Source organism: Gekko japonicus, unplaced genomic scaffold (assembly GCF_001447785.1).
Source record: "Gekko japonicus isolate JY-2015 unplaced genomic scaffold, Gekko_japonicus_V1.1 scaffold1055, whole genome shotgun sequence".
Taxonomy (NCBI): Eukaryota; Metazoa; Chordata; class Lepidosauria; order Squamata; family Gekkonidae; genus Gekko; species Gekko japonicus.
The window spans coordinates 540,708-561,409 of record NW_015169808.1 but is presented as its reverse complement, the minus strand read 5'-3'; the positions used below and the strand labels follow the sequence as shown (position 1 = coordinate 561,409).

The following is a 20,702-nucleotide window of genomic DNA, read 5'->3' as shown; positions in this document are numbered from 1 at the left end:
AAGGTCCATGGTGTTCAATTGGGCTTACTCTCCTGTAAGTGTACAACTTGTACTTCAAATACTTCTAGGCATTGTTGAGCAAGTCTGGAGGTGAATTGTGAAATCAAAAAACAAATCAGAAAGCTGTCTTCCCCTCCAAGTTGCCCATTGGACCAACTTAAAATTTATGGTTTCTAGTAGTGGTGATCTCAAAGGGTAGAACAAGGTCTCTCCATGCACCTGCTGCCAGTGACGCTTGGAATTAAAGCAGAAACCTCTTGTATGCCAAGCCACTGAATGAAGGAATTGGGGAATGAAGGTCCATCTGTGTTTTCTCAAGGGGTCTGTTTTTCTTGAGGTATGCATACTTTTAGCCTGACCTGTCTCACTCTGAAAGCTGAGGTGGAGTAGCTAAGATATGGAACTTGGACAAGGCAGAGCAGAAGTGGATTCAGATCCCTGTTTAGTGTTCTCTTTTGCAGCTGACAGACAGGCGAGAGTCGAGGCAGGGATATGGAGGCAAGCAGGCAGAAGCGAAGGCTGCAATAGCAAGCCTTATGAGAGCTGTTGAACCAACAAAGTTGCCAAGCTTCTTCTATAGGACCCTGGGATCCCTGCCCTCTCTGTTGACCTGGTTAAAGTTCCAGCTTCTATCAAGAGCTGCAACACCTCATCTCCTTCCTGGGAAAGACTGGAAAGCAGAATGTGTTCATTCATGGGTTACCTGTCTCTGCCCTGGTCCTCCTCCATCTCTGATCCTGAGGTCCAGGGCTCCTGGTCATCGGAAAGTGGTGATAGAATAGGAGGGGTGGGGGAGATGAGCAAAAGTCATGAGGGCCATCTATAAAAAAAAGGATCTGTGAGGAAGGGTGGCAGAGCTGCTTGGAGGAGGAGAATGTTTTATTCTTGTCATAACAAACACAATCCTTCCAAGGGTGATTAGCATTGCCTGTCTCCCCTGAGCCCCTTAAAACACTGGCTGGCTCTCTTTGGCTTGCCCATTGTGGTGTTTCAGTGCTCCCTCCAAGCTGTGGAGCCCTGTGAGCAAAGATTCAACTTTGTGAGCTCATGGCATGAAAGCTGTGAGCAAGCGATTTGGCTACTATTGCATAAATTAGTTTGCTCTGGAGCCATCCTTCCTGAGGGAAGACAAAAATGTGTGAGCTGGAAGAGAATGCTAGCTGCTAGCTAAGAACCTTGAATCTGGTCCAGCGAGGCCATACATATTGATGCTCTCTAGTGCGTGCGTAAAATTAAAAACAACAACATACAAACCTGACTTACCCAAACTTTCCAAGGAGATGCAAGGCCATTGTTCACATTAGTGTTTGTCATGTTTTATTTTGTCATGATTTAATTTTATGGAAACTTTGGACATATAGAGAGGATGAACGAAAGGAGACGAAACAAGTATACAAGACGAGTGTGGATGGGAGAGTTGGAAGGGGTCGACCTCAGCGAATGTACCTCAATCAGATTGATGACATTTTTTTAGCAAAGGCCAGTTTAGGAGTACCCTAATTAAGTTAATAACAATGTACCTACCTATATAGTTTAAGTTTAAAAAAATTTGGCTCTCAAAATAAATTTCAATCGTTGTATTGTTGATATTTGGCTCTCTTGACTAATGAGTTTGCCCACCACTGGCCTAACCTACCTCACAGAAGTCTTGTCAGGACAAAATGTAGCCAGACCAGAACTCCTTGGAAGGAAGAACAAAAATATGATAGACAGACATGCTACTATGGTAGAAATTGAACCATCTGGAACCATAAATTTGGAAAAGTAAAGTAAAACAGGTCACCTAGTACCAGTTCCTATGATGCAAGGCTCTTTAACTATTAAATTCTCACCACGGAACAAAGTAATTCATCAGTCACCCAACTTGGACCTGCTGTTAGTTATTTTAATAGACATCCCATGTAGTGAGCTAAATTTTATGGCTCTACTGGAATGAAAGTATTCCAGATATGCAGCAAGTAACCAAGATAACAATCTGTTCCCTGTGTGGAGGAAAACAACACGCTTTCGAAATACTGAACTACTGTGCCTATCAACTTCTACATCATGAAGATGCTAATATGAAAGAGTGCCTGCTCCCATATTAACCTTTCCAGAATCTGAGATAATCATCCAAGACTTTGCTGTAGGCACCCCCCCCCCCCAAGTGAGGCACTTGGTGAGCAGGTTAGGCTCTCTTTTCTGCTAGCAGTGCTATCTAATATTCCTCCAGGAATGTGCAACTCCAAATCTCAAGAGTTTATTTAAAATATTTACAGACTCACCTTCCTGACAGAAAACCGGGAGAGGCAGGTAACAATAACAAAAGCAATGTACCATAAAAAAAAAAGAATAACCACAAATATAGCCAACAACAGGTATGGTGAAAGCATGTGTGAAATTTTATGTTTATCAAGCATTCATGCAAAGACAAAAGGCTTTATTTGCTTTCATTGGTTCAAGACTGTCTGAAAGTTGTAACATCTGGTTTGGAAACTATTCCCAGTAATACTACATGTGTACACAATTGTGGCTACTCAACAGTGAGGGAAAGGCAGAGGCACTCCTGTCCTCGTTATTATATCACATGCTGCAGTGCTGAGACCCAAAATGGAAATCGTGTTGAGCTATGAGGATCCGGAATGAACCAGAGTTCAAATTAAGCTCCAACAAGGATCAGAAAGAGAGCATCCAACATTCATAGTTTCAGTTATCCGGAAGAACCTTGAACTGATAGTCGGAACCCACTTTCCCCCCTACATATACAAAATTACATATCTGCATCTCAGCAGCTAGCACCTCCATGGTGGGTTTTGTTGTTGGGTTTTTTTTTGGGGGGGGGACAACAATTTATTTCTTGTGAACATATGCATAACCCAAACACATTAATGATAGCCTTGTTAAATACAATCTAATATGTAATGACCTAAACTGCTAACAAAACTAGGAAACTGATTGATTATAGGTTCACAACAGCTTCAGAAAGCTTTACGAAAACAAAAATGTATAACATAATGTATCTTGTATGATGTGGTAACAGAAAGTGACTATATTATTTCATGTATAACAGATGGCACAGATCCAAAACAGTTACCTATTGCCTCAATTGTAAGTTCAGGTTACAGGAACATTACAAAGCCCAAAAAGTTGCAGAGCGGTATCTGTGTTAGCAGGGGTCATTTCCTGCAGGAGCGCACAGGAGTAGAGTTCTGGCAGTAAAGAGCCCAGGGGGCAGGCAAATGCAACAAGCCCCACCCCCTGCTCCCAGCAGCCCTCGGTCAGAGCAAGAAGCAGCCAGGTAAGTTGCAGAGCAGTCCAGGGCACCTTTAAGACCAAGCTTTATTCAGGTAAGCTCTCCCTCCTCTGCGAGGACAGATCTGCACGTTTCCCCCACCCCCCAATATCTAGCAATCCAAAACAGTCCAGTGGAGCCTGAGCGGTGGGTGTTGCCTTCTGACACACTTCCGGTGATGTGGCATATGCAAATAGGTTATGCTAATGAGTTATGCTAATGAGCTCCTGCACCTCTTTTTCTACAAAACGACCCCTGTGTGTTAGTCTGTTGCAGCAAAATAAATAGGAGTTTTGCGGCATTTTAAGGACTAACAAAATTTAGACCAGACTAGAGCTCTCTTTGTCAAATGAAATGACTGAATCCTTACTATGCAGTCGTATGGAGCAAATGGAGTTGTAACACAGGGAAAAGCAGTAAATGTCACTTGCAGCTCCCAGCTTGTCAATCCAACACATCATCAATGGTCTACAGCCCATCCTGGACAAAGATATGTCTCTCTCCTCAGACTTGAGAGGAGGCATAATTTACCTTGCTTGAGGTCACTGAATTTTAAACAGTTTTTTAGCACAACAGTGGGCCACCTAACACAGACCCAGCCCCCAGAGATTAGATCCTACTATAAACCAAGATGCCACTTACTACGGGGCTAATAACATCAGCCCAGACCTGGGTGGCCCTGGCTAGCCTGACCTTGTCAGATCTCAAAAGCTAAGCAGAGTCAGCCCTAGTTAGTATTTGAATGGGAGACCACCAAAGATTTCCAAGGTTGCTGTAAAGCGGAAGGGCACTGGCAAACCACCTCTGAAAATCTTGTCTTGAAGATCCTACATGACTGTCGTAAGTCGGCTGTGACTGGACAGCACTTTGCACACACAGTAACATCAGCTATATACCATCCTGCGTTCATCCACTCGCTGATCCTCCAGTCTAACATATACACATATCAACAATGCCCTTCTGCGCTCTGCATAGGACAAACAGGTTAGTACCTATGTAAAGAGAAAAACTGATACAAATCTGACATTAAAAATCACAGTATTCATCAAGAGGTTTCAACCCACCCTCCTTCCAAACAAGTACTTTGGATTTCTTGTTAATAACAGTTCACTATCTTACCAAACCTAGGACTCCCCACCCATGTGTTAAGTGTAATAGATGTGAATGGTTTCTGTATTTTCTTGCTTAAATAAAATTCAAACCTAATAACATTTCACCCAGTACCTCCTGCATTTTTTTTTGGTATTTTTTTGCATTTTTGTGTGTTTGTCCGTGTGTGTGTGTGTGTGTGTGTGAAGCTGGTAGCCAGTTCTCAGATTACTAGTTTTATTTTATTTTATTCTCTTTTTTTGGTATTTTTGCATTTGTGCGTTTTTGCGCCCATGCCTGGAAGTCATGGTGACCTCTGCTGACTCCTACTGGGACATGGAGGATGTTCAGAGGAGTGATTTGGTAGCCTGCCTCTGCCTCCCAGCTCTGGTATTCTTTGGAGGTCTCCCATCCAAACACTTGCCGGAGTCGGCCCTGCTTAGCTTCCAAGATCTGACTAGGTTGGGCTTGCCCGGGCTATCCAGGTCAGGGCCATACCTCTTGCATTTCTTAGCCCCGAATCATGCTCTGTGTAAGATGTTTTACACACTCCTACATGACTATATCATAAACATTCATTTATTTCATCTGAAGTAGGCTCTAGCCCATTTTATACTTATTCATTTAAAACATTTATTAGCTGCCTTTCTTCCTTATGGAGCTAAAGTGTTCTGGCACTCTTACACAATTCCCCGCTCCTCATAATCCCCCCCCCCGGGAGGCCAGGGAGCTAGGATTTTCTGCCATCATAAGCATTGCATACATACTGTTTTTATCTATTGTTATTTAGTGGCTTGTTTTAATGTAACTGTATGAGATTGTATATGTACCTGTTGTAAGCCGTCCTGAGCCCTACCCATAGGGAAGGGCAGCCTAGTACATGCAATTTAATAAATAAATAAGCCAGTTTACAGTATCGATAAAATTCATAAAACACCGAAATTTAAAATCACAATTTAGGACTGCTAGTAAATTAATCAAATGCTGTCCTAAATAATATCATCTTCAGCTGCTCAATGCTCCCTCTAAGCTGTGGAGTGTCCTGTGAGCAAAAATTCTACTTTGTGAGCTACTGTCATTAAAGTTGTGAGCAGGCGATTTGGCTACTGCATAAACCAGTTTGTTCTGGAGCCGTCCTTTCTGAGCAAAGACAAAAATGAGTGAGCCGGAGGCTAAAAATCTGTGAGCTGGCCGACACTAACTCAGCTTAGAGGGAACACTACCCCTGACTATCAAAAGTGAAGGGCCAGGCTGCCAGGCATACCTCCATGGGGAGGCTGTTCTGTAACCAAGGGACGGTAACTGAAAAGACCCTCACTCATGTACCCACCACATGAGCTTCCTTGATTGATGGGACAGTCAGGAAAGCCTCCCCCTGTTATCTTAACTCCCAGGCAGGAGCAAATGGGAGAAGACAGTCCTTCAGATACTCCAGTCCCAACACATGTAGGCCTTTAAAGATTTAAACCAATACCATGAATGGGCTCAGGAGTGGCCTGGGAGCCAATCTAGCTGCTACCAGTAGTCTAGCCAGAGCATTATGCACTAGCTGCAACCTCCAAACACTCTTCAAGGTTAGCCCCAAGTAGAGCACATTGCAAACGTTCAGTCTATAAGTAACTAAGGTATGGATCACTGTGGCTAGATCTGACTGAACCGGGAACGGACACAACTGATATGCCAGCCAAAGCTAGGGGGAAAAGCACTTTGAACCACAACAGCCACCTGGTTTACTAAGGTGACAGTGTCCAGTCGCACTCCCAAGCTGTGAACGTGGCTTTGCAAGGCTGTAATTGATTCTGTTTATGGTAATTTTGAAAGATATTTAGCTACCTTGAGTATACAGTTTAAAATGGAAAAAAGGAAAACAGTGCAAATGTCATTTACTCACTACGTATTGTATATTTTTATATTAGCATTTATATATTCTGGTTAACTTATGTATTATTGATGTTTCTTTGTTATTGTACTATATTACATTGTCTCATCTTATTTATTTTAGAAAATGAAATAAAATATTAATTAATAAATGACAGGCGAGACCTGAACTCCCTGGTCTGCCTTTCTGCTAACCCAGAGAAACTCTGTCTGGTCAGGATTAATTTTAAACCCTTGAAAGTTTATGCTGGAATCAAATAGTTAGTTTTTAAGGTGCCAAAAGACTTACTTATTTTAAGGTCAAAAAATGTAAAGCATACATATTCTAGAAAATGCTGGCCCTTTCCCCCTGATTCTTCAATGCTTATAATGCTTATATTTTCCCATCCAATAATGTCAATCTTATGACTCACAGTGAATTGTGATAGCATCTTTCAATTACAAACTCAGCTTCCTGCATCATCTCAGACTGCTGGTAGAGGCATGTTTACCTAAAAAGCTTTATACTACTTCTCCCCAGAAGAAGAGACCATAAGTTGGCAACAGAGTGAAAAGACCTTTGGCTTATACCAAAAGCACACACAACATACAGCCACTTAGAAAACAAGGAAAGCAGTGCTACTCTGCTGTATTCAACAGGTCTTATTCCCAGGAAAGGGTTGCTGGGTTTGCATCAGTAATGTTGTAGTTGGGGGGGGGGGGAGATTGTTTATAGAAAAGTTTACTAATCAGTTTCATTAAGAACGTTTTGTTCTACTACAGATCTCCTCCTTTGCTGACTCAAAAAAGTATGCTGACTTTTGATCAATACAGGCTTCTAAAGGAGTTGACCATAAGATTTAACAACCTGTTAAATTAAAGACAGAGCAAGAAAAGACAAGAAAAAGCAAACAAAAGAGCAGCCAGTAAGCAACCAATAAATAATAACTTATTTACTAACTTATTTACTTATTTTGTCCCCCCCACCACAATAGCTTTTAAACCATACTGGGAGCCAATCTAGCTGCTACCAGTACCAGAGCATTATGCACTAGCTGCAACAATAACAATAAAAATATCTGATAAGGAGTCAGAATGTCAGAAAGCCCATGCAAGTAACACAGTTTTGCACATCCTTTGAAAAACTAACATCCACAGGAAGGCCCCATTTTCAGTCCTAGGTGTATAATATGGACTTTTAGAAAAAGTAAGGACACTTTATATATAACATTTGATTCAAACCCGGCTCTCCAGATTAGAGTCCACCGCTTTTAGCCACTACACCAAACTGATAATTCTGCCCTACATTACATTTAGTTCTGTAGTCTAATTCAAATTTTTACTTGGGATTTTGTTTCCATTTGGTGAGGTGTTTTCATATGCTTTCTATTAAAAATATAAACATGTATTCATGTGTATCTGGTTTGAAGATGAATTATTTTGAAGGGTCAGTATGAAAAAGCAATCCAACCATGGGAATACACTAGAATCTAACACTCAGCCATGTCACTTTAATGAAAACAGGCTCACATATATTTATTTATTATTTCTCTATTATTTTAGATTTATATCCCGCCTTGCCTGTCATGCAGGCTCAAGTTTGACTGGTTTAAGTTTGGCCAAAACAGAAGAAATTGTGTGACAAAATGAAGGCACTTCACAGCTTTGAAGTACTTCACTAGAATAACATGAAACCACATAGAAGCCAAAACTACTTTATCATTACTTTATCATTAAGATAGATTCAGATTCAGGTGGGGTGGCCATGTTGGTCTGAAGCAGCAGAACAAAGCTTGAGTCTAGTGGCACCTTTAAGACCAATGAAATTTTATTCTAGGTATAAACTTTTGTCTGAAGAAGTGTGTGTGCACACAAAAGATTATAGCCTGGAATTAAGATCGGCTTTTACAGCTTTAAGATTTCAATCCGTGCCCTCAATGATCAAGACTGGACGTTTCTTTGGTATCCCTGCCCCCCTTAGACTTTGTCTTTGTGATATGGGGGAAGTTGATGATATTGTACATTATATTCTGAGATGCCCATGGCATGAAGCCCTTAGGCTAAAGTACATCATATCCCTATTATTCAGCAGCGTAATGGACTCTCCGATCTGGATCTTGACCACTATGTCTCTAGCAGAATGGCATTATTTGCCTTAGCAACAAGGAAAATCAAAATGGGTTTAGTATTTAACGCAAAGTAGAAGAAGTATAGGAGTATACTGATATATTTTCTATTGTCTACATTATCATTTTATGACCTGATGTATTATGTTATGGCCTATGGCTAAGACAATAAACTTATACTATAACAAAAGATTATACCCAGAATAAAACTTTGTTAGTCTTAAAGGTGCCAATGGACTCAAACTTTATTCTACTTTATCATTTCTTCACTAAACCCAAATCAATTCAGAATCTATAAATTCATATGAGTCCCAGTAGCTAATCTGTCATCCTTCCTATTTCTTTTAAATGATTCTCAACATTTCATTCCTCTTACAACATGCTCATTCTTCACCATGCTGCCTCCCCCCACGCTTTTTGGTTGATTTACAAATTTAAAAATACCTTGAGAGTCCTCCTACATATTTAGAACTCACAGACTTCCGGTTTTGGCGACTCGTAGGCGGATGCGCTCCATCGCAGCTCTGATGTGAGCGCCCCGCAAACATGCCAATGGGGGGTCCGAGTTGATCTTGGACTCCCCCAGACCCCCTGGAGGGGGTCATAGCCTGGGGCGCGAGAGGTGCCTCTCCCAAGGCGGAAGCCAAAGGATTGAGGCACCTTTCTGCCCTGATAGACCCCCACAGCACAGAGCCATCATGGCATCAAGAGGCGCACACCAGACAGAGCGTACAAGGATCCCAAAGAATTTTCTTCTCTACACGCGTAACGAACGCAAGTACAAACGTGAGTGAAGCCATGACCCAGCAAACAACCAATAAAACGCTAGCAGTAAAGCCGTCCCGAAGCCCCAAACAAGCGGAAGGGGGAGGGGAATGCCCGATTCCGAAAAGACTGAATTTAAAGCGGGAGGCTGAAAGGGCAGCTTGAAGGAAGCAGATTAAGATGAAGTGTGCGGCGGACTAGCAAGAAAGTGATAAATCATCAGACTCACTGAGAACTTTTGGACTTTCTAAAGTAGAATTGGGGGTTGCTACCCCTAAAGCATTTAAAAAATAATTTGGACTTTGACAGGAGGAGAGGAAAATGCAAAATTGTTTAATTTCGATAGCCTGATGCTTATTCTTAACGCATAACTTTAAACCAATGATATTTACACGATAGCCAAAGCGTTTGTGATTGTTTGCTGGACACTTTCATATTATTAATTCTCATATTTTACTTTTAAGATAACAACAATCTTATATTTCTGTATCATGAATCTTTGTTTCTCTTTATTTTAGGTTCCTCCCTCCCCCTGACCCTGTAGGTTTGTAGTTTAGAAAATAAAAATTGAAAGACATATTTAGAACTCACCACACTGTCAGTAGAGAGCATAGATTTGCTGTTTCTGTGATAGGCATATGCCACAAAAGTTTGTAGTGCAGGCCTATTTCTAAAGAAAGTATGTTTTTGTTTAAATGTACGTGAACCCAAACTCCTTCTACCCATGCATGTGGACTCATGTACCTTCCAGGCTGGGTGACAAGCAGCCCACCTCTGCAAGCAGTTAACATAACATAATGAAATCAGATAAAATAATACCTAGTGTTAGACAATTTGTGATATTTGAGCAGTCAATTTTTATTTTTATTTTTTTCTCAAGAAAAAAGGTGGGATACAGAAGGGAAAAAGGGGAGGGGAAAATATAGATTCATCAAGTTTGTTAAATATTATGAATTCTTGTATACAACAAGTAAAATCAAATGTGTAACAAATATTTATATATCTAATAGCCCAGGTGCCCCCTGTGTGTGGATATCTGCTCTTCCTTATAGCAAGCCAGCCTGCTCAAGCATTTAGGTTCAGATACTATATTTTTATATGTAGCCAAGCACCTCTGGATTCATAAGATTCATGACCAGAAGTCCCTATTCTTAATTTTGGGTTGTTTGTGTAGGCCTACTGTCTGGTTTCATAATAAGCATTAATCAATTGATTTCAAGCAATATTTTTCTACTACAGTTTAAAGCAAGGTATTTAAGATTTTCTTTATCAGAAGTCCCTTTATTTATTTCATTTCTCACAAGATTGTGAGACAATTTCTCAAAATCAGTCAGTTCATTAATAGCTCATCACTTAGTGCAGATATCATTTTTTAACCTGGAAGCAAATTGAAAGAATAGCCACCATTGTACCTCCTTTCCTTCTTCTTTAATCTCTTGCCATGTCTTGATGCCACCTTGCGAGTTTATCATATCACTATGTTATAAAACGACCATTGGACACTTACTGTGAAGGGTCCTTCTCCTCTGAGGACAGGAGGACATCTCCATGGGTTATTCCCACCGTGCCTTTAGGGAGGCAGGAAATGGTTTTTTCCCCTTCCTGTTGGCACCTCTGGAATAGCACTCCGAAAGCAGTGCTTGCAGCCTTAACTGACCTTGCCCTATAAAATATAACTTGAAAACGTAACTTCAACATGTAACAACCCAACTCTGTAGGATTAGAACACCCAGAGTATGAGTAACAAGTAACGAGAGAAGAAATCAGCACAGAGAAAATAGGAACAGAGAACATGACAACAGGAGGGCCGAGATGTCCTCCTGTCCTCAGAGGAGAAGGACCCTTCACGGTAAGTGTCCAATGGTCGTTCTCCCTCTGAGGTGGAGGACATCTCCATGGAACCTCCCCAAGCAGTGTCCCTCATTCGGGTGGGTCGTCATCTTCTTCCAATGCCACGACGTGCTGAAGTACTCTTCTCCTAAACGCCGCATCTGCAGATGCCACAGTGTTGATTTTGTAGTGCCTTGTAAAGGTAGAGATGGAGGACCACATAGCCACTCTACAGACTTCCTCCACCGAAGCTCTGTTAGAAAAAGCTGCATTGGTCTCTGCACTTCTCAGCGAGTGTGCCGTGATGCCACTGGGAACATCGTGTCCCGATGCCCCGTAAGCCTCTACGATGCAGGACTTCAGGACCGAACTGATCGTAGACCTAGACATCTTTTCCCCTTTACGCGGAGAGGAAATGCCAATGAACATAGACTAAGTCTTTCTCCAAGACTCCGTCCTTGCGATGTATATTTTGAGAGCTCGTTTAACATCTAAGGTATGCCATAGATGTTCCTTGGGATGCTTGGGACGAGGACAAAAGGAGGTCAAGCATATTTCCTGAGATCGGTGAAATCTGGAGTCTATCTTGGGTCGGAAGGTAGAGTCCGTGCGGAGCACCACTTTGTCCTTGTGGAACACGCAGAAGAATGACTTTACTGACAGTGCTCCAAGTTCAGAAACTCTCCTTGCCAAGGTGTGGCAACGAGAAACAATGCTTTCATTCTCAGCCATTTCAGCCCCACCTCTCTGAGAGGTTCAAATGGTGCTTTCATGAGAGCATCAAGTACAATGTTCAATCTCCACATTGGAAAACAATGTGTCTGTGGAGATTTGGCCATGGCCCCCTACAGAAACAGTTGAATATGAGGATGCTTGGTAATCTTGAAACCCTCTAATGAAGATAGAACCGTAGATAAAGCTGCCAGCTGTCTACGGAGAGTGAAGGCTTGAAGACCTGCATCCAACCCTTCCTGTAGAAACGAAAGAAGTGAGGCTACACATCGTGGGGCGAGTTTCTCGAGTTGGGAAGAAGCGGTAGGAAGTGTAAACAAATCGTAAAAATGGCGGCCCAGCATGCAAAGTTGAAAACGAAACCGCCATGCAGTCAGAGTCTCAAATCGGAGGCAGACATCATTAAATTACTAGTGGATATGCTCAAGCCGGTGATGGAGCAACTCGATGGTATTAACCAGCAACTGACTGTGATGAATAAGAACTTTGCATCTCAACAGCTCCAGCTGAATTAAATGAAAAAGAAAGTGGAGCAGGCTTGAGAGAATCAAAGAGATGGACACCACAAATAAGAAGTTGAAGAAAAGATTGGGAGAAGTGGAAATAAAGCAGAATTTTCAAGAAAATCGTGTACTACAATTACAGATGGAAAAAGCCAACATGATTCTCAGGTTCCAAGGAGTTCCTGAAGCAGCGAAAGAGGACCTGAGGAAGTTGCTTAGCGAGATCATTGCTCCAGTGACAGGCTTTACAGCGAATGAACTGGTAAAAGACATGGAGGTAGCTTATAGGGAATACTCCTAACTATATTTTAAAAAATAGCTTACCTGGAGAAATTGTGGTCAGATTCTCAAGAAGACAAACCAGAGATGCTATTTTAAAAGTGACATCAGCAACTCCACTGAAAATGGGAAATGTAATAATCAAGACTCTAAAAGACATTCCATTTGAAATTCGGCAAAAGAGGAAAAATTACAAAGATTTGATTGTTTTTCTTCAAACTAATAGAATAACATACAGGTGGGCGATTCCGGAAGGTGTCATCTTTAAGATTAATGACAAAAAAGAGAAGATAGACTCCATTTTCAAGGCTAAGGAGTTTTTGCGGCATCAGCTTGGAACAGAGGAAGAGTCTAAGGAGAAAGAAACGAAATCTAGTGACTCTGCTACCTCTGGAACGGAAGAAGACTCTGCTACAGAAACGGGTGCAGGACCTGCCAAAGTTGTCTACGATTTTAGAGACAGAAAGCCAAAGTAAAGGCAGAAGGACTCAGAAATTGGCCTTTTGAAGCGAAGAACACAAAGATGATCAGAAAGTTTTCTCATAACAATTAACACAGTAACATATAAACATGGAAGACAAACAGGAACTCTACAAGTATACTGTGATACTAACACTTGTGGTACTAACATTTACATTAACAGAAATAAGATCTCCTCTGCTTGGGTTTTTAGTTTAGTGTGGTTATCTTTCCTTTATCCCTAGTTGTAGTTTCCTTCCCTAATGTTCTTTGTAGTTTGTAGTTAATGCGAAATAAAAATATCCCTTCGGGGGTTTAAAAAAAAGAAAGAAGAAGAAGTGAGGCTACAGAAGGCGACAGTGGGGTCACCTTTTTCCGTCTGCACCATCTCACGAATGCCTTCCAGGTGGTGTTATATATGCGGATCGTGGATTGCCGTCTGGAAGCCATGACCTGAGTAGAATATCATAACTCCATGACCTGAGTAGAATATCATAACTCTGCTAGACCACAGAATCAGGGAGCTCAGAGCAGAGGTCATATTCATGGCTCCGAGATGGACACGGCGTCCATGGTTTTCAGCACTGCAGAAGACGTCGATTCTTCCGCCATTGGTACTCAATATTATACATACATCTTACATGTAATGAAATATGTTGTTTCCGATACAAAGACACCAACACAGTGAATCTGTAAGGGACACTTTGACACTAGTGTAGCTAAAACTAAGTCCCAAAGAGTACTGTGTTAACTGTGAATAACTTGTTCAGGAATTTAGTCATGACAAATTTCAGCTGGATCAGTCTTTCTCTTGATGAACATTGCTAGTCCTGGCCGTACCTGGACGATTTGTTGGTCCTGGCCAGTACACGGTCAGAGTCCATCCACAACACCGAAAGGACCCTGCAGTGTCTTCACAATCACAGATTCCAAATCAACCTCGAGAAAAGCTCTCTCAATCCGTACCAGTGGGTAGCGCATCTGGGTACAATGATCGATACCACCCGTACTGCTCTGTTTCTGCCGATATCCAAGGCTCAGAGGATCAAGGCTCTCGCCACACAGATTTACCTGCTAGTTTGGTTTATTGTTACATGTACCTCAGAAGGTGAGAGGTAGCACCCAGCCAGCCTGAGGCAAGTCAGGTCAAGCAGAGCCCAGCTTGCCAGACACCTGCGGAAAAGGAAAAATGGGAGAGATGGTGGCACCTGGCTCAGCCCACTCAAGGGGAGATGGGCACTGGTGCCCCGCTGAGCCCCACCTATACTTTTCCTGGGATAGAGGGTGCCAGGGGTAGGGAAGGGTGGAAAACTGAAGATGGGGCGATAAAGGTACGTTGGCTGGTAGGCAGGAAAAAGAGAAGGAGGCAGGATACGGGGAAAGGCTATAAGGAATTTCAAGGGAAGGAAAGAAGCAGCAGTGGGAGAGGGAAATAATATTTACCCCAGAATTCCTTGCGGGTTCCTGCCTGTATTTACTAGATTGCTTTCCCACTGTTTCTCCATGGTGCTCACAGTAGGTTTCATGGCCCCTCTCTCCATTTCATTCTCACAACAACCCTATGATAGGGTTGGCTGAGGGTGTGACTAGTCTAAAGTCACCAAGTGAGCATCATGGTTATGGTATGGATTTAAACAAGGTCTCCTTGGCTGCAAACCTACACTTTTAATCAATACACAACACAGACCTGCACACTGTTTTTCTTCTGTTGTGTAGTAGTCAAAGTTTTATTTCCAGTTGTAAGGATGTCCATTTCAGCTTCACTTCTCACCTCTCAACTTGTTTTACTCTCAAGAATATTTCAGCCACCCATTTCCTATGCATAAAGAAAGAGGCAAGGCTGCGGTGCCTGCCTTGCCCACTGCAGGTCTTACCACGATAGATTTAGCTAGTCTTTATGCTTCCTTGGCACTTATTCTTTTTTAACTCTACAAGCAATGAAGCACTGAAAATTTTCATCAATAAATACAGCTCTCCATGCTATTTGAGAAACAGTTGAAAAAAAATCATGTGTACATAGACATTTCTCTACAGGTACACAATCTTACACCATAAAACAAGAAACAAAACAATATTTGCCTTCATGTGCCTCTGCGCCAAGAGAAATACATGACCATAAACCCACCAGAGTCTTGTTCCTAGTACTCACCCTGAACAGCCCGACTACTACCATAATCCAAACATAATCATATGATTTTAGCTGTAATGCCCAAACTGTCATGCAGCAGCTAAACAGTGGCTTTCCTATTAAGCCTTTTTACTAAGACCTCACCATGTTGAAAGTGCTTAGGGAAAAGAGTTTGCTTAAATTAACAGTGATAGAATAACAGCTATCTGTGTGGGATTGTAACTTAAAGCCTAAATACATTAATCACTGCCTACAGGACAGCATTTTTTATCTTAAAACAGGAAAACAGGATTGAGTACTGTTGTAAAACAAACATGCTGTAACAGCTAACCATTAAACAGAGATTAATGGAGCTCAGCAGAACACAGTGGATGGGAGTGGTGCCTCCGTTCAGAAGAACAGTTCGGACAAGTCCTATTCAAAGAATATCCAGTGACTAATGAAACACACATTATTTTATATTGCAGTCCACCAGTTCTGCCGTCTGGCCACTGCAGAGATGCCCACTTGCTTCTCATTATGTTTGCTATAATCCTCCGGGAAAGTTTTTCAAAAAAAATACATGCAAAAAATCATTTTCACTTTACCAAAACTGAAAAATGAAAGCAGAAAAATAAGTGAGAAAGAATGAGATTCTCTAAGCTATCTACTACGCAGTGCAGCCATATGGAGGGTGCTCATCTGTCATTAAAACCATGCTTTAAAAAAAAAAACCTCATTGGAGTAAAGATGGGGTCCTCAAACTAATTTGTTATGGCTTTATGTGTTTCAGGGTATGGTCTGAAAGTGCATGACACAAAAACTTGGCCAAGGCAGTATAAATCTAACCAGTAACCTCCTGGAAACACTATATATTGCCTCATGAGGAATGGGGGAAGTGATAGAACATAAGTGTAAGACATAAATAAATATATAGTTGAGGAGTTGTCCTAGTTTTAGCCTTAACTCCACTTTCAGAGACTGAGCAGTATACAAGAAAAAGCTAATCTCGCTGAGGAACAAACATTTTCCAAAATATGTATATATTTCAAAGAACATGCATATGTATTCCCACCTGAAAAACCCAGCTCAATATTCCAAGGTCTATCCAAACAGGCATATCTTACAGCACTTGAAAAAAAAACTGTTCAGGCTCATGCTTTGGCTAGCCACAGGGTGGAGAGTGCTTCAAAGTGCAACTGACAAATAGTCTTAAAGGTGCAACTGGGCTTTTTACTATGGCTAACTCCTCTGGATCTATCTCCAAAGTAAAGGTACTTCAATATAGAATTCAAAACAGACATACAAAAGGTACTAGCACATCGGGTATTACCTAGTAATCTTCAAGACCATTCTAGGATATTAGATCAAGATGAGTAGCCATGTTAGTCTGTCTGTAGCAGCAGAAAAGAGAAAGAATCCAGTAGCACCTTAAAGACTAACAAAATTTGTGGTAGGGTATGAGCTTTTGTGAGTCACTGCTCACAAAAGCTCATACCCTACCACAAATTTTGTTAGTCTTTAAGGTGCTTCTGGACTCTTACTGTTTTCTATCCTATGATAGATTTTCCAGATCAAGCCCAAAGATCTGGCCCTGAACTTGTCCTAATGATAGCCTGTGCAGATCCTTTGTCTAATTACCATAAGTATGTGAGCATAAAGTACAACAATTTCCATGAACAGAGTAGGCAAACAGTGGTGTAGATGTAGCAACTCTTGTCATAAAGAAGTCTAATTCTGAATTTAATTTTACAAAAACAGGAATGGTATTTTTAAATTAAAAAAGGAAAAGAGTTCACCAAGACAGGGTTTCAGAGCATGAGAAAAAAAATAAACTAATTCCACAGGAACATGGAGCATGCCTTGCCAAATTCCATAACAGGAATTTGCCTATAACCCAAAGAACACACATACAGACAGAGAACCCAAAGAACATATATATGTGTGTGTGCACATTTTGTCACCTTGCATCTTGCCCCCCAAATTCTAAACATTTAAGGCATTTATATTTACAGATGTGAAGAAAAGTCAAGTTGTAGTAAAAACTAGTGAAATTGATCAAACCAATTTTCCAAGTCAATGAGGCAGGCAGTGCCAGCCAGCAGGCACATGATTTAAGTCCACACTTAGTAGAATCATAAAATCATAGAATTGTAAGGGGCCACAGAGGCCATCTCGTCCAACACCCTGCTCAATACAGAGTCAGCCTACAGCATCCCCGACAAACATTTATATATTGCCAATATTCTGTAAGTGTTGTACAGAATAGAGAGATTACAGCCATCTGCCTAGTCAGGGGTCATAATTTATATTACCAACACTCCAGCAAAGTGGTACACAGACTGACACATTCTGCCTGCTCCATGTTTCACCTATATATCTGCAATCTGGAAAAGGCTCTATTAAATTCTGAATAACCTGACCCTTTGAAAAGAGAGGTGTACCAAACTACTGAAGTCAATTGATTTAAGGTAAAGGTTTCCCTTGCTTGAAAGCTAGTTGAATCCGACTCTAGGGATGCAGTGCTCATCTCCGTTACCCAAGTCGAAGAGCCAGTGCTGTCCAAAGACGTTTCCATGGTCATGTGGCCGGCATGACTAGACGCTGAGGCGCACAGAACGCTGTTACCTTCCCACCGAAGCAGTACCTATTTATCTCCTTGCAATGTTTTGCTTTTGAACTGCTAAATTGGCAGGATTTAACTATGCCTAATTGTGAAAATAATCAATCTCCATATTAGATTAGTTTCTTCACTAATCTATGTGCACAGTTGTCAGGGTGTGAACATAAGAGAAGCCAATGCTGGATCAGGCCAATGGCCCATCTAGTCCAACACTCTGTCACACAGTGGCCAAAAATACCAGGTGCCATCAGGAGGTCCAGCAATGGGTCTAGAATACTAGAAGCCCTCCCAAGCACCAAGAATACAGCGCATCACTTGCCCCAGTCTGAGAGTTCCTATCTATACCTTCTGGCTAATACCCACTGATGGACTTCTGCTCCATATGCTTATCTAATTCCCTCTTGAAGCTGTCCATGCTTGTAGCCACCACCACCTCCCGTGGCAGTGAATTCCATGTGTTAATCACTCTTTGGGTGAAGAAGTGTGGAAAAATGAATCTGTGGAAAGATGAATCCTTTAATCACCAGGATGGTAGTAAAGGAGTGTTAAAGGATGTTAACAGGTTACTCACACATTACAAGATTTTGAGGTTTCTGGCCTCTGAGACTCTTTACCCAGAGGGTAATGACAGCCAGTGCTGACTACAGTTCATCTATGTGCCTCTCCCAGGCCTGCTATCTCTTAAGAAGTAACACAAAATACAGTGCTCCATGAACACATGGTTAGTGCCTTTCCCATAAAGAACTAAATTAAACCAACTGACCCACATACATGTGGGATTAGGACTAAATCTCCTCGGAGCGCTGAGAGCGACGTTGGAAACTCTTCCTGGACCTAAGCACTTCCTACTTTACAAATTAAGGGCTTATTTCTTCAGGGGGAGGGTTAACCGGAGCCAGTGCTCAGGTCCCGCAAGAGTTTCCAATGCCACTCGGCCCAGCCCAGGAGCGTATGAAGCATTAATAAAGCGGCCGGTTGTTCCAAGCATGCGGAGAGCAGCCGCCCCTCACGACTAAAGAGCCACACCACAGGGATCAAAAGCTTTAGATCAAAAGCCCGGATACCTCTCTTTCAAATCCCGCCGGAAGCCTCAAAGGGATTTTATGGCCGAGGGGGAAGGAGCCCTACCAACCACGAAGCTTTCCGGGCTGCCTTCGGGCGAATCCGTTTTTCTCCTCAGACTAACCTACCTCACAGGGTGGTTGTTGGGAGGCCAAAATGAGGGGCGGAACCACCACCACGCTGAGCTCCCTGGGATAAAAACAAAAGCCCTACCAAGGGTCCCCCCCGCTTCCCTCCCCTCCCCTGACTCACCGAGGCCTTTGGATCTCGAAGGTGCTCGCGCCCCCTTGGCCTTGCTCAACGCAGCAATAGTTCTGCGGGGCCGCCCTGGTGAAGGAGACGGGCAAGATTCCCTGAGTGAAAGAGTTGAGGCGACCCCTGGCGCCGCCCGCAGCAGGGGTCCCGGAGGAGCCCAGGAAGGCGGCGGCGGCGGCGACTGGCACCTGCACGCTGGCAAAGGCGTCTTCGTCGTCCTCCTCCTCCTCCTCCTCGCCGGCGTTACCTTGCAGCTGCTGCTCGCCAGCCACTCCCAGGGGGCTCATGAGCCTGGCGCTGCCACCGCAGGTGCCGGGGTAGCCCCCGTGCTGCAATGGAGCGGGCGGCGGGAAAGCGCTCAGGCTGCCTTGGCGAGTCCTAGCGCTGCTGCCGCTGCTGTTGTTGCAGGCTGCAGCAGAAAGCGGGGCAGTTCTGGCGGCGGCGGTTGCTGCTGCTGCTGCGGCCTCGCCAGGCTCTTCTCCGCTGCCTTCGTCGTCCTGCAGCACCGGCCGCCCGTCCAGCGAGATGTTCGTGAGGAAAGAGAGCGCTGCCTGCCTGCGCCGGGGGTCCATGCGCGGTGGCTGCTTCCTCAGGCAGGGCTCCAGCTGCTGGTGGAATCCGCCGCTGTCGGCGCTGCTAGGGCTGCCGCCGCCGCCGCCGCCGCTGTTGGTAGCGGCGGCGGCGGCAGCAGGAGCCGCCGCCGCCGCCATTGTCTCTCGGGCGCCCTCTCTCTCACCCCCGCCCTTGGAACAGGCAAGGATGATCCTGGGCTGGAGCTCGGTGGTAGGCGGAGGGCTAGCAGCTGGCGGCGAGGCGAAGGGGCAGCGGCAACCCCGTCAGCGCGACGGGCAGTTTGGGCTTGCATGGCATGCTTCCCCCCTTCCTTTGGGTTGCCTGCATGGATAGCGCGCCCGACTTTGCACTCCCCCTCCTTCCTCACTCCCTTCCTTCCTCTTGCTCCTGCCTTTCTTGCCCCCCCCCCTTCTCTCCTTGGTCAAAGTTATCAGCAGTTATAGGTGGCCCTCGCCCCGCCAAGAGCTCAGTGCAACAACACGGGAATCACGTGTGGAAAATAGAGAGCGAGGAGGAAAACAAAAGCTCCAGCCAGGAGGAGCAGGAGGAGGCTGGGCTATCCAAATCAAATCCTTCAACCTCCCCCCCCCCGTCTTTTTTCTCGCCTGTGCGTTCGGTGGGAGGGGAAAAGAAGAAGGTGGAGCCTGCCTCTGTAGTGCAATTGCAAACAGCACATGGCCCTGAGGAGGTTACGTAAACCAAGGCAGGCTCCTCGAAGTTAATGGGATGTAAAAATCATGGATTCCTGCCAGGTCTCTGATCTCTTCATACCAAAGGGGTGCTTAAATGGCTTGGTTATGCCGCACGAAGCATTTTCCTTACCGAGCTGGCTGGACTCAGTGTTCAGCTCCTGGCCTCAGCATTTGAAGATCCTTCTTCCAGTCAAATCACCACCACGTTTAGAGCTTCATGGGTGTTTTCAGAGTCATACAGCTGCATGGAACCACTTAGGGAAGAGTCTGGTTCAGATGCTTCTTGTTCCTGAAAGGTTGTTCCAGCTCTCAGTAAGGGCTGCCAATCAGAATATAATTTAAGGACTCTTATTATGTAGTGGGTTGCCACATGGATGGACGACAGACAATGACGTAGTGGATAGCACGCTTTATTAGGCACACAACAAGAACGAAGAACAAACGGCCGGCTGGCCAACTATATACACAGCCAGGGGACC

General features: G+C 43.5%; 1 protein-coding gene across 1 annotated transcript in view; it reads right to left on the bottom strand.

Moving 5' to 3' along the window:
* Positions 1-19,620, bottom strand: part of CABLES1 (Cdk5 and Abl enzyme substrate 1) — a gene marked incomplete at its 5' end in the record, with an annotated part of 89,598 nt that extends 69,978 nt beyond the window's left edge. Inside the window, one exon of the mRNA XM_015417141.1 lies at positions 18,956-19,620. Coding sequence (XP_015272627.1) covers positions 18,956-19,620 — 665 coding nt within the window. The remainder of the gene's footprint in view (positions 1-18,955) is intronic.
* Positions 19,621-20,702: the final 1,082 nt, after the last annotated feature.